At 37.4% G+C, this 14,205-nt stretch overlaps 1 protein-coding gene across 3 annotated transcripts in view; it reads right to left on the bottom strand.

Moving 5' to 3' along the window:
- Positions 1-372: 372 nt before the first annotated feature.
- The window catches only part of TTC39B (tetratricopeptide repeat domain 39B), a 74,149-nt gene continuing 60,316 nt past the window's right edge, over positions 373-14,205 (bottom strand). For all 3 annotated transcript variants that reach the window (XM_049794714.1, XM_049794715.1, XM_049794717.1), the window contains exons 11-19: positions 13,499-13,566; positions 13,352-13,411; positions 12,879-13,040; positions 11,710-11,801; positions 11,269-11,389; positions 8,986-9,097; positions 5,578-5,695; positions 2,142-2,258; positions 373-820 (exon numbers count right to left, since the gene is read on the bottom strand). In XM_049794714.1, coding sequence (XP_049650671.1) covers positions 724-820; positions 2,142-2,258; positions 5,578-5,695; positions 8,986-9,097; positions 11,269-11,389; positions 11,710-11,801; positions 12,879-13,040; positions 13,352-13,411; positions 13,499-13,566 — 947 coding nt within the window. In that variant the 3' untranslated portion in view covers positions 373-723. The remainder of the gene's footprint in view (positions 821-2,141; positions 2,259-5,577; positions 5,696-8,985; positions 9,098-11,268; positions 11,390-11,709; positions 11,802-12,878; positions 13,041-13,351; positions 13,412-13,498; positions 13,567-14,205) is intronic.

The raw sequence follows: 14,205 nt of genomic DNA, 5'->3' as shown, positions 1-14,205 counted from the left end.
GTCAGGAATGATGTAAGACTGTTGATTCTGCTTTAGGACAAGTATCCAGAATACATGACTTCTTCATGTCCCTAGTAGTCCTGCTTTTCTATGACTGAAAAATATCCCCTGTAACCACTTGGAAACAGACCTGCAAAGACATTATACCTGTAGCCCTGCTTAACTTTATCTGACAGTGTAAAAATACTGTACTTCAGACAGGTTCATTTTATTCCCAAACTGAAATTACATCTAAGATGATGATTTTTTCCCTCTGGAACACAAATTTCAGAATATGGTATGCCAAATGTGGGTAAAGTTATCTGCAGACATTGCATTTTTGTTCCAGAGGCAAAAAGGTCTCGAGTGTACTGCAGAAAATCAAACCTTCAAAAAAATGCAGGAATTATCACCAGTTCCACTGCATAACCAGCATCTGTATTCATGTAAAAAAATAAAGTGTTTGCATTAAACTTTATTGCACCATCAACTTTTTTTTTAAAATATCCCCCATTCAAGTCAAATATTAAATTATTTTTATCAAACAAAATATAAGGTCTTCTTTAAAGTATCAAGTAGATATAGTATATGTGCTATACAGAAAAAGAACAGTCTAAAGGAACAACATACATCAAATCAGAGATGACAGAAAACAATCATTAGGTTGTTTCTTTTCCATGATTAAAAAAAGATTGCAAAAAGATTGTGTAGGCTATTGTATGCATGAAAAACATCCCTCCTCATTCAAGGTGTTGAAGCAGGTGACACCTTCAAGCTGTCAAGTGCTGCATGAATTCTGAAGTGCAACCTGGACTCCATAGAGTAGTCTTTGTAGTTGTTTCTGCAAAAACAACTTCATTGTTAAGAAAAACATTTTTGGCCTGGATTGTTTCTACTTCATACATGCACGGAAGTACCAAATTTAACAGCCTTCGTTCCTTCAACAGGAAACAGATGAGTTATGAGACATTTAAAGCTACACCCATAAACTGAGCAGAGAGTTACACCAGTACTAACAACTGTCCTGATAAACTGAATCCATGTCTTAGCATCTCTTTCACTTATTTTGATTCTTTCAATGGCCCTCCCAATTACTGAAGTTTCCTATGAAAAGACAAGCTAGAAGACTACAGAAAAGAAAGGCTGTTAGCTAAAAGTGTATGTTCAGCTTCAAACCACAACTCAGCCAGAGTAATAAAACCCAGGGAAATCACATTATGTAATTTAAAAAAAAAGGCCAAAAAACTACTGAGTTTCTAACAAAGGTGTTAGGACGCTGTTTCTAACTCACATTTACAACACTACTGCATGATTGATATACTTCTCTGTACACACGAGGAGCAAATTCTACCCCATACTACAATCTACAGATGACGCGAACATGCTCCTTTACAGTAAATTTAGCTCTCTAATGCTCTTCTGTGACAGAATGTGAAAGAAAGAAGGGAGGTGGTCAGAAGTGTACTGGCTTTTAACCTACTCCCCCTAACACTTTTACAGCAGCAGACATAAGCCCCCCCACAGATGCTCTCTGGGACAGAGGTGGTATAGATCCTTTCTCTCCATGCATGCAGTGGAGCCTCAGCATCTCTGAAGTGTAAATGAAAATGAGACACTTTCCCTTCATAGTGTCTTGTTTGAGATTGTTGGCTCCACTGTGTCTGAAGGACAGAGTTTCTTGAAACTGTAAAATTCAACTATATCAGACAACTTTTCCAAGCCAAGACCATAGATTTGTAATTACTTGTATTTTGCAAAGGGGCTGGGAGGAAATAAACTCATAGAATTGTAGAATGGTTTGGGTTGGAAGGGACCTTAAAGATCCTCTAGTTCCAACCCCCCTGCCGTGGGCAGGGACACCTTCCACTAGAGCAGGTTGCTCAAAGCCCCATCCAGCCTGGCCTTGAACGCTTCCACGGATGAGGCATCCACAACCTCTCTGGGCAACCTGTTCCAGTGCCTCACCACCCTCACAGCAAAGAATTTTTTCTTAGCACCTAATCTAAATCTACTCTCTTTCAGTTTAAAACCATTACCTCTCATCCTATCACTACACCCCCTAAGAAAGAGTCCCTCCCCACTTTTCCTGCATGCCTTCACTGCTAAAGTTACTCAGCTAATCTTAATCTACAGGCTGATACAAATAAAAAATATCCACTTACTTTGCAGTTTCTATGTATCTTATTGCTTTTTCTCTCTCATCCTGTTGTTTGTATAGGAGGCCCAACTCATACAGGGTGAAGGGCACCAAATAACTATCGTATTTTATTTGCTTCTCACTAGAAAACCAGAAAAATATAGAAGTGGTTAATTACAATCTTTCCTCAAGTGACCAGTTAACTTTTAAATGCAATCACTGCATGTAAAAGCACATGGCCAGAGAAAACACTCTGGAACCTTTTTTTACTGGTTAATTCCGTACACATTAATTATACCTGCAAAGAGTGGATGTAAAATACTGCCAATAGGACCTCCTAGGAACAACAAATTATTCTTTCCTACTTCCTATTGTACTGTGGTACATTGCCCGATCTACCATGAACAATTCCAAGATTGGGATCCTATTTTGTGACTTAACAGTTCAAAAAACCCCAACCATCCAAAAAGACAACTTGAGATAAAAACGTTCATTGGATTAGGCAGTATAATGCAAGTACTTCTTTCCACACACAGCACTGAGATACCCTTACCCTAGCTTGCCTGAACAAATCAGCAGAGAAGTCAGAAAATTCAACTTTTCCTCAATACAAGAAATTCTCAGAATCACTGTGGCTGGAAGGCACCTCTGGAGATCACCGAGTCCAATGCCCTGCTCAAAGCAAGGTCAATGGCAGCAACCTGTCCAGGACTGTGTCCACCTAGGTTTCAAATATCTCCATGGATGGAGGCTCCACAGTCTCTCTGGGCAACCTGTGCCAGTGTTTGACCAACTTGACAATAAAAACAGTACTCTGCTTATGTTTAAACAGTATATCCTGTATTTCAGTATGTGTCCATTACCTCTCATTCTGTCACTGGGCACCATTGAGAAGAGTTTGTCCCTCTGTTTCTTTTTTTTTTTTTTTTTTTTTTTTTTTTAAACATGCTCCCTTCAGATAACCCTTTCAGGTCATCTCTTCTCCAGGCTGAACACTCCCTGCTCTCTTGGATTCTTCTTGTATGACAGATGCTTCAATCCTTTAATCAGCTCTGTGGCCCTTTGTCAGACCTGTTCCAGTACATCCCTCTTACACCAGTGAGTCCAAGACTAGACACAGTACTTCAGATTTGGCCTCACCACTGCTGAGATGGGAGGAAGGACCACCACCCTTGACTTGCTGATGACACTCTTCTGATTGCAACTCAGGACACTGTTGGCTGCCTTTGCTGGCTCACAGTCAGCTTGGGGTTGACTGTGATGCCCAGGATCCCGAGGGCATTTTCTGACAAGCTGCTCTCCAGCCCCCAGCCTGTGCTGCTGCATGGAGTTATTCCCATTGGCACTTCCCTTTGTTGAACTTCATGAGGTTACTGTCAGCCCATTTCTCCAGCCTGTCCAGGTTGCTCTGAATGGCAGCACACCGATCTGGCTTATCAACCACTCCTCCCACTTTGTATCAGCTGCACAGTTGCTGAGGTTGCATTCTGTCCCATCAACCAGGTCCTTAATGAAGATGTTAAAAACTACTGGCCCTAGCCTCGAACTCTGTGTTATTCTATTGGTGACTGGCCTCCAGCTGACTTCACGCTGCTGATCACAGCCTTCTGAACCCAACAGTTCAGCCAGTTTTCAATCCAGCTCACTACCCACTTATCTACTTGAGACCTCATCAGTTTGTCTGTGATGGTATTGTGGGAGATGGTGTCAAAAACCTTTCTAAACTCAAGACAAAGAACATCCACTGCTGTCCCCTCATCTACTGAGCCAGTTATCTCATTGTAGAAGACTAAGGATGGTTAAGCATGATTTCCCCTTCATAAATCCATGCTGACTACTCCTGATCACCTTCATGCTTTTGGAAATGGTTTCCAGAATTATTTACTCCACCTTCCCAGGGACTGATGAGAAGATGACTGGCCTGCAGTTTCCCAGATTCTCCTTCTTGCCCTTCTTGAAGATAGGGGTGAAATTTGCTTTCTTCTGGTCCTCAGGAACTTCCCCTAATTGCCATGACCTTTCAAAGCTAATGAAGTGTCACAATGACACCGGCCAGCTCCCTCAGCACCCATGGATATATGCCAATGTCCTATGTACTTAGGCGTATCCAGTTGCCATAGCCGTAAGTATGTCTAGTCTGTTCACGCTTTTCCCAACCTGACCCTCCTCCATCAAGGGTAATTCCTGCTTGTTCCAGACTTTCTCACAGGTTTCATGGATCTGGAACTCCTGAAAGCTAACCTTGCCACTACAGAACAAGGTAAAGAAGGCATCGCATATCTTGGCCTTTCCTGTGTCCTTTACAATCAACTCTGGGATTCTTATCTGGATAGAATAACATCAACCAATATTGCAGAACGAAAAAGTTTGCACTGGAAAAGCTCTCAGTATTTTGAAAGCAACACTTCCAAAGGGGCACCATATCCACCAAGACAAGCCTTGATGCACAGAAAGTATGTCTAAAGCAGGGAGACTGCTTATGTGATAGAGAGTCTTAATGTACTGTAGCAGCCCAAGAAATGTAGAGTACAAAGCTGACCAGAAGGTAGGCATTTAGTCTACCAGACAACTTCTCCTCATGCAAAACACCCCCTCTATGAAGAAGTGTCTGAAGGTTTTTGTGATGCCTCAGCTCTAAAAGCCTCCACTGTATCAGCTACCTTTGGAACAGGACTTTCAGAAACAGCATTCCTTTAACTTGTAACCAATCAAAACCCACTGCCCTATAACTTGCAAAGTGCTTGACTAAACACACTTGTGATCTTGGAAATGGCAAAAGAAAGCAAGATGGCAAGAAAATGATAGAATTATACACAACAAATTCTCCTTAAGTATTAATTTTTCTAAGTTAATTATTAAAAAAACCTGCATGCATGAAAACAGCTTTTTCAGCCTATTTACTCTAAAAATTCTAATAAGTTTACAACTACAATCATTACATGACTCCAGGTTATACAAAGAAAAGTTATTGCAGTAGGCATGGATCTGACACCTGAAGTATTTGAAAAATCCGTAACACAGGAAACTCGAGTTTTCAACTGAAACAATTAGGAACAACAACTTCTCAGCTATGTAGAGAAGCATTAACTACTGAGGTACTAAATTCTGAAAAAACCAGGAAATCCATGTGAATTATCTTTACTTATAATCATAGTTCTGCAAATACATAAATACTTATTCCAAATGTATTCAGATAAATGCATTACCTGTCAGTTTGATTTATTTGGTCTAAAATATCACGTTTATATAAAGCTAATTAATGTTAAATTGCTACAGAAAAATACTAGCAAAGTTTTGTGGTTCTCCAACTACTTTCAGAGGTTTTTTAATTCCAGCTCCTTAACAGGATGTTGAAGTTTAATTATTCAAAATTCTAACATGATGGCTTCTATAGGAGTATCAGAAATTTGACCCAAAGCTACAAAAAACAAAGGTTAAAAGTCTGTTTATGTTATTTTTACCTTTGAATTACTTTACTGAAACACAGTTCAGCTTGCATGAGTCTTCCCAAGTGTTTCAGGCAGAGGCCCTTCAGTAACTGCAACATGCACACATCATCCATATAATATTCACTGTGATCTAAAAGTAAAAGCAACATACATCAAACAATTTGAAGACATCATAAAAAGGAAAATTAGATTTTCTGTAGGGAATATGTATTCAGACTTAGGACCTTGCTTCTCAGATTTTATACCTCAAAACATACATAACCTTCAGGCACAATTTTAAACACTGTCTAAGAAGATCTGTGCATAAGATCTGTATCTTTCTCTTTAAAGATACAGGCTAAGGAAAAATAAGAAGAAATTGGAACATCCGGATATTCCCTGGTCTTCTGTATCTGCAAGTCAGTACAAAGCAGGCATAAACTATCATCAGTTAAAGATTTCTAACACCTAATACACGAAGCAAAACCTACAGTGAGACTGAAACCTCCTTCACAGTATATTATCTTAATAGCTTCCCCTGTTGCAGAGCGCTGGCAGACCTCCAGTAGCACCAGTAACATGAAAAGCGCAAGAACACACTAGGACTCTGTTCTGCAGAACTTTTCAGAAGCATTATTTGGCAGTACAAATTCAAGAAGGCATGTTTATTAGTATTCCATCATCTTCAACAATTAAGAAGCTTCACTAGTAGTGTATAACATTTGGAAAATTCAAGAAAGTTTTATGTTTAGTAAGACTGAAAATATCAGATTAAAGACCTTTTGCGAAGTGATTCAGAAGTATAACCTTAGCAAGTATGGTCCTTTTTTGTTGCCTTGGTTTATAGCATTTGCTTGGTGCAGGGAAGGAAAAGAAAGAAAACACATATGGACAGACAGATGGTGGCACATACATTAACAATTCAGGAAGCAAAACACTCTCCCTTCAGATCACGTTGTTTACAACTAATTACCAGCTCTCTAAGGTCACGTTAATTTTTTTCTTAATAGTCTGCCAAAAAAAATCCTACGTAAACAGTTCTGAAACATGCAAGACTAAAGCATCTTAGGATTCAATGAGGTGCTTTGCCACTACATTCAAGCTTATTACTGTCTGTGTTTAAACCCAGGAAGTCTCTACAGATAATAACTGACAAACTGTGCTTTTAGTGACAGGTAGAAGCACAGTGGGTGAGTATTTTGCATTCTCTCTAGCCTGTTTTGCTAGGCTAAGGTATTGCATTCATGTGACTGTCTCCTGAAGGACTCATTCATTGAAATTAGGGGGGGCAAGCACTGATGTCAGTAAAAGCTTGCCAGTCTTTAACAACTTCAACTAGCATCTCCCTGGTATTTCCCACAGGAAGAAAAGCTATTATGCCAAAACATTGACAGTAAATGACAGTAAATGCATAGGCCAATTTAATGCAGACAACCTTGCAATAAATGTGGGAGAACTATCCTCCTACAGTCTTCTATACCAGAGGGAATATTATTATCAGGATTATAAAACACACAAAAAAATGATTTTTCTTTAAGTTACAAATTCCTTTTTGTGTCTTGGAGATGAGACAACTGTGGAAAAATAGAATTTCGGGGGGGGGGGTGGGGGGGTGGGAATTCTAGTGTCTTTCATCTGTTCCTTCTACCATCTCTATACAATATAAAACCACTTTCAATCCTTGACAGATTCCTTGCTGTGCCTGTTCAGTTGAAGCAAGTGAAGTATCAACAGCTCTTTCTAAGAAGTCTCAATCCCTGAATGACCTTTATGTCTAATTAACACACTTTTTTACAGCACCTTAGCAGTCCTTTAAAGTCCTTTGAGAGACAGCTGTCTCTTAAAATAATATTGTATCCTTGCCACACTGTGCTAATAGTCTTAATCACTTTCTTTGGGTCTCAATTCAGCAGCAATTCTGGTAATCAGAGTCTTTGTCTTGTCCGAGTCCATATTTCTGAAAGCAAATCATGTTCACAGATGCAAAGTCCAGAATAAAACTACATTTGGCTGCAGTTATTACTAAAAAAGATACAGAAAGCATAAAAACCAAATATGCTTCCAGATTATGTTCTACTTGTAAACTGCATCTTTCCATAAGAAAAACATACTGGTTTTACTTCTGTTCCTTTTATTGTGGTACCTTGTACATCTCTGCTTAGGAATTTGACAGGAGATTTATTTCACTGTTACAACTGATCAGAACTTACAGTACAAGCCTCTGCATGATACAGCACCGGATTCCCAACACCTTCTGCCAGAACCCTCCACGCAGAACTCATGGGAACATTACTTTATTTGCAGGTGTCTTGCATATTGCTACATTTTGGTTTTAATACAACAACAAAAAAAGGAAAAACACTTGAGATTGAAGAGCCACACTACTGATTCCACAGAAATATGTAGAACAGCACAAAAAAATTAAGGGACCCAATTCAGTCTTGGCCTTGCAAGTTGCTCTCATTTAGTTTATTATACTACCCAGATTTTACCACTATGCATTTCTCATATGTCCTTGTATAACTTCTGATGCATCACCTCAGTGTATATGTAAATCATAATTTGATATACTTTTACATGTCATAATTAATGTTTTAATCATGTGGCAAAACTAACTTTTGCTAAATTGTTGATAAGTGTGAATAGAACCTAAGTTCAAGAGTAATTATTTTTAGGGAATTACCATTTAAAAGAGTTTTGTGTGTGAAAAGATAGTATTTATTTGTTCTAGACAACTCAAAAGAGAAGTCTACCGAGAAGTTCACATGACAGATGACAGCACCCACCTGATAAAACCTGATAAAGCCAGTACTTCTGCAGTAAACCTGTTGTAGTCATGGAACTTAAGCTCCTTTAGAAATAAGTTATGGACTGATTCTCTAAAGATTACCCTGAATATCTATGCTTCGATACCTCAAGATCTAAAACCATGGTGAAAGTTTATTTGTTAAAGATACTTTAAAACTAGGAAACATGTTTTATTTTGCCAGAAAGTAAAAAAACAGTCTTGTGCATAGTACTTTACTATTTCCTTTACACTTAGTCATATTCTGCTCAGTATATGTCCTCTGTAGTAACGTCAATCTGTGGTATAAGTGGGTTTAGAAAAAATATTTTTCAGACATTTAAGAAATTAGCTGATTATGGTCCAAGAACACCCTCAGATACTTGAATGTCTTAGTAAGAATCAGTTAAGTTCTGTAACTAATCACCTCACATACTTGAGTTTTCTATGTTCTTCTACAGCATCCATCAAGCCGGATAAAGAACATATTGAAGAACCACCATCAACTTTCATGCAACTCCGAAATTTCCATACTCAGATTTAATAGCACATCACCTGAGCCAACACTTACCTCACAGAACATTAGCAGACAGACGCAAAGAAAAATGTCAGCATTTCTTACCAGCTTATTAATGCCATCCTAACTGATCACTTACTAGTTTCATTTTGTAATGCAGTTTCTTCTTTTTCAATTGTTACCAGTAAATTTTCAGTGAGGTCTGCTCTTTGGCCCACAATTGCAAAGCCATTCCAGACATACATCATTTCCTGACAAAAAAAAATAAACAAACAAGACAAACTCATGGAATTGCATAAATATTTAACTAAAGAGTATCCCTTGGAAGGCTGTTACGGAACATTTTGAGTACATATAAATACTGCCTACAAAAACTTATTTTAAACAATATGAAAGGTTCCAAAGCCAAAACACTCACTGTTGAGAAGCCCATGAATAAATGTGTCTGTACGACTTCAAATAACCACCCACAATGAGTACGGGACATTCTGTCAGTTACATTCAAGTTTACAAAGACAATCACATTTGCCTTAATAATCACTTAAAGTTGCATAAGGGTATCTGTCTATGCATAGGAAAGGCAAAATGACATTGAATGTGTGTGGGCAAAGTTAACGTGGGTTTCTAAGTTTTGAAAGTTTTGATACTTTTTACTGGGTTCTATTGCATATTTTCATAGATCTTTAAAAACAAAACTGAACAGAATTTATCATGCAGTAACTTACCATCACCCATGTAACACATGAGCAAAACTGGGTATTTTAGGTTCAACTTGTGGACTCTGCCACATGAATTAAAGAAGCAGCTGAAAGTAGTTACTTTCTACAGGATTATAGATAAATTTGTGTATTTGTGGGTGTGTGCATGTACATACAGTATACATATATATGCATGCAACCAAACACCCACTTGTGCATGTGTTTATATATAGATGCTATAATGTATAGGCTGTTACCTTCCATATGGAGCAACACTGGAAGCAGATAAAACTTTCTGGATAAAAATATAGTCCCAATACACACATTCAACACACACTTCCAATATAATTCCTATAAAATCTTATTTTTAAAAAAAAAAACAACCAAGGGAAATCCTGGCAAAAAGCTTCCCAGATGCTTTGGTACAAGAGTAAGCAATATGCTTGTTTCAATGCATTAAATATTATCACATTGTAACACATAAAGAGAATGAGAGAATACACATACAGAGTTAATGCTAACCAATGTGAAACTTTGCCAAGATCTTTACTTACTTATTGCAAACACAAGAGTATAATTCGTTCTACTCTATTTGAATTGTAATTACACCTCTAAAATATGAAGCCTGACATCATTCTGAAGCTGATACAATACCTTGTTGAAATAATTCTGCTTATATTGTGCTGTGACTATGTAGGTTTTCAGAGGGAGAAAAAAACCTGGTTCTATCAAAGTCTGAAATAGTGTTATTGACACTATCAACTACATTACGCTAGATTCCTTTCAATTCTGTAGTCCTGTCTAATTTACACCTACTGCTGTAACACCATACACTATTTTTGCCTAACCCATGATGGAAAAATTCTTAAATTAAAAGATACTGCATTTGACAGCAAGACCAAAGATACATACTCACAACTGAATAGCACTGTGCTGTACAAGACCAAAACAACTTTATTACTTAGGTCTTTATACGTAACTGAGTATACGCTGAATTTTAAAACTGATGGATTAATTTTCTTTGGACCCCTCTTTCTACATCAATGAGCTTTAACATTATGAAATTCCTTCTCAAATTATGTTTTTATCTTCAGTTGTTGCTAAACTACCCACGTACAAGAATTTTAGCATACACATATGCAAAGTGTCGATGCTGTGTACACAAACAGACCATGCACTACTAATGCCTCTGAAGTTAAAAGCATGGGAAATTAGACTAGCATTAGTAAAGTATCATTAACTTCTGCACATTTTACTCAGACTCGATCTAAGTGGGGAAAAAACCCAAACAAACAAAAAACCCCACCCCAATCTTCATTTTCACCAGAAGAACAGAAAGTACTGAAGTACTCCTTAACTTCCTAATGAGTCTGGAGGACAAGGACTGAAATCCTGCCAAACTAAATAACATGAACACATATGCTAGAAAACCATGCAGGTTTCTAGCTGAAAGGTGACTTTCAGCCTCATGTGACAGCAGCAACCATTCTCTGTATGTTTGAACTTTCACATGAAAAATCTGGCTCTGGTTTTGGACTGCTAGTAATTGGTAGCATGATCCAGTCCCTAGTACATTTCACAAAAATCCCATCGCATGAATGCAGTAATTTCTAATTTAAAAAAATGCAGACACATACTACCCAATATTATTCTTCCCCTGTATAAAGTATTATACTTATCTCTTTTCTGTTTTAAAGGGATGAAAAGAAAGCAAGCATAAATACCAAGGCGGGTAATATCAGCTTCACTGGTTGAGAACTTGCATAGCGTCGTGCTTTCCTTACTGCAAACTTCTCAGTTGGGATAGATTTTCCTGCAATTCTCTGTTTCAGACCATCCACTTGTCTACAAGAAGGGAAAACAGAAACCAGAAGTTGTTTTATATAATTTTTACTTCATCTTATTTCATTTAGTAAGATTTGCTGTTCACCTCTGAAGTATAACATCTTATATTGTTTCACACCACTTAGACCAGAGCTGTAGGACATACGTTTGCTGATAAAAGCAGCATTTTAAATATTCTGATGCTAAAAGCAAAGAGAAAACCTGAAAAGTTGATGGTTATAAGTAGGAAGTAAATAACACAAGACAAAGATACTCAAGTCACAAACTTTTAGGGGGGGGAGGGGAAAGACTGCACATGTAGTTGCTTTATAAATATTTACCTGAATAAAGATACAATGTCCTCACCAGTCCTTTTCAAATCATCCTCTGGAAGCATACATAGAACTGCTGCCTTCTGGAATACATATATTGCCTATTTCAAAAAAGAAACAGCAACACATTACCACATCTAATTTGCTGGGTTGTCAATGTACTAAGGACTCAAATCTCTCACCCCACTTGCTGCAGTGAAGTGTTTCCAGTAATGCTTAGGCAGGTGGATAGCAATTTAGCATTTCCTTTGTCACATAATTTATGCTATAATTTTATTTTCAACATATTTATTAATATTCTAAATAAGTTAGAATGCTACAGGGGTCTCCTGCAAAGAACAGGACAATTTATTATGCGAATCACTGATAAAGAGATGAGTTTAAATGACGTAACTATTCTAAAGTCCATTACTGTTATTATACGATCTGTTATGTGTCGAGACATGCCTAAAAAAAACGGAAGAAAATATCTGAGTACTGATTCAAGGAAAAGTTCAATAACGAGACTTTGCAGAGGAAAAAAGATAAACATCCATAATTCTATTCTAGACACTTGCACTTCACGTTGAATATACTATTCTCTTCCTCTTTTGTCAAGAATTGGATATATCCCCTTTTCCACTAAGCATAATGAAACAGTAATCTAGAAAGCAATAGACAGAAATGATGTATCAGAAATTATTTGCACATTGTCCTTCATTCATACGTTGAGAAACACTTCTACAAGGAAAAGGTAGATACCCCAACTTTTCTCATGAGACCCTGTTTCCAGCAGCCTTCTCATTTCATGTTGCAAAGCATCTGCTGAGTAGGTGTGCTCTTATCTGTCTTTAATTAACTAACACAGTTTCTTCAGCCAAGTTTTATTAGTGAGTGTTAGAACTTGACTTGAGATGCAAGTAATCAGTTTTTCTCTTCTGCTTCTTACTCACAACTCTATTAAGTACCTCTGTTTTTCAAGGAGCTGAAGCATTCTTAGTTATGGCTCTGGTGCTTCAGAACGTGAAATAAAAATTTCTCCTTAACCACCCAGTTAAATCTACCATTTTGGTGCCATTGTGCCTTTGCTTATGGGTTCAAAAGAAAGCAAAAGTTACACTTATTGTGTGAAATTAAATGCAAATTTAACTGTGGAGAGGCTACTGGTATATCATAACAATGTCCACCTGCCCATTTACCTTAGACCACCTGCTCTCTTTGCTGAGCAGGTCTGCATACCGATATGCTTGAAGCCAGTTCTGCTGGAAGGTGCAGCACCACATCAGTTCCCAGTAACAGAGATGATGAATCTGTTTCCACTCTTGCTGGGCTGCTATGCATTCTTGGAACCTCAACTGCGCCTATGATGTAGTTAAGTAAGAATGATGAAAATTGGCTCAATTGCAGCTCTACATGAGAGCCATGTCTAATTACAGCGCAAATTCTTTCCTAGCACCCAAGTGGAGAACATCTGACTAGTAAAATGAGATAAACTTCCCTTTCAGTCTCATTTACACAGAGAGCTGGAATCAATATTGACACTGAACATGAACAGGGATAAGAGCATAATTATCAGTCCAACTAAAATAAGTTACTTAGATGAATTAGCTATTTTTTTCCTCAAGTTGAACACTGAACAAATAAAAACCTTAAACAGAAAAAAATCATTTACCTTTTCAAAATTTCCTTTCAGTATATCTATTCTGGCAGCATAAAATAGAATAATGGAACCCTTGAAAGGAGATGAGAAAAATACCCAGTTACCATCTTAAGCTTAGGGAACTACGTTACTTTTATAAAATTTATTGCAAATACACACATTTGGAAATTTCTGGAGGTAGGGTTCGAGGAGACTGTCTGCTTCCTGAAGGTTGGCTTCTCCTGTACCTAGAAAACATAACAAACCAACCTCAATGTACTTAAAAAAATGAGTTTTATGGTTTCCAAATCATATTATGGTTTGAATAGATTAAAGGATGACTGCTTTTATGCAAAAGCAGAATTATTTAATCATATTGTGTTTCTATAAACATGAATTCTTGTCCTGAAGATACTAAGTGCTTTTAAGATAGTAAATGTCTGTAAGTAGAAACAGAATAGAATATATGAATACTCTTTAAACTGTTCCATCGTAGATCCTAGTTATATTTTGAAATCCCTTTAAAGTGCTTTAGCAAGTTAGGAAAACATTCCTCAGCTGCCTCCTTTCCTAATTTTGAGCTCAGTAATGAAGTACAGGTGATACTGAAAGAAATGAAGTTCTCCTTAATTTCCTGATGAGCCTGAGGGACAAGGACTAAAATACTTCCAAACTAAAGAACATGAAAACATGTATCAAAGATGCACGCAGAATTACTGGTGACTTTCAGCCGCATGTGGCAAAAGCAACTAATTCTCTACGTGTTTGAACTCCCAAGTAAATTGTTTGGGAGTAAAGACTTCTTTCTAGAGACAGTTTTTACGATATCTGACATTAATTTATGGATAAGGATTTGTCTGAACTTAAAAGTGTTTTGTGATATTTTG

The sequence above is a fragment of the Accipiter gentilis genome, chromosome Z (assembly GCF_929443795.1).
Source record: "Accipiter gentilis chromosome Z, bAccGen1.1, whole genome shotgun sequence".
In the NCBI taxonomy this organism is placed as follows: domain Eukaryota; kingdom Metazoa; phylum Chordata; class Aves; order Accipitriformes; family Accipitridae; genus Astur; species Astur gentilis.
This window is presented reverse-complemented; position numbering and strand designations above follow the sequence as displayed.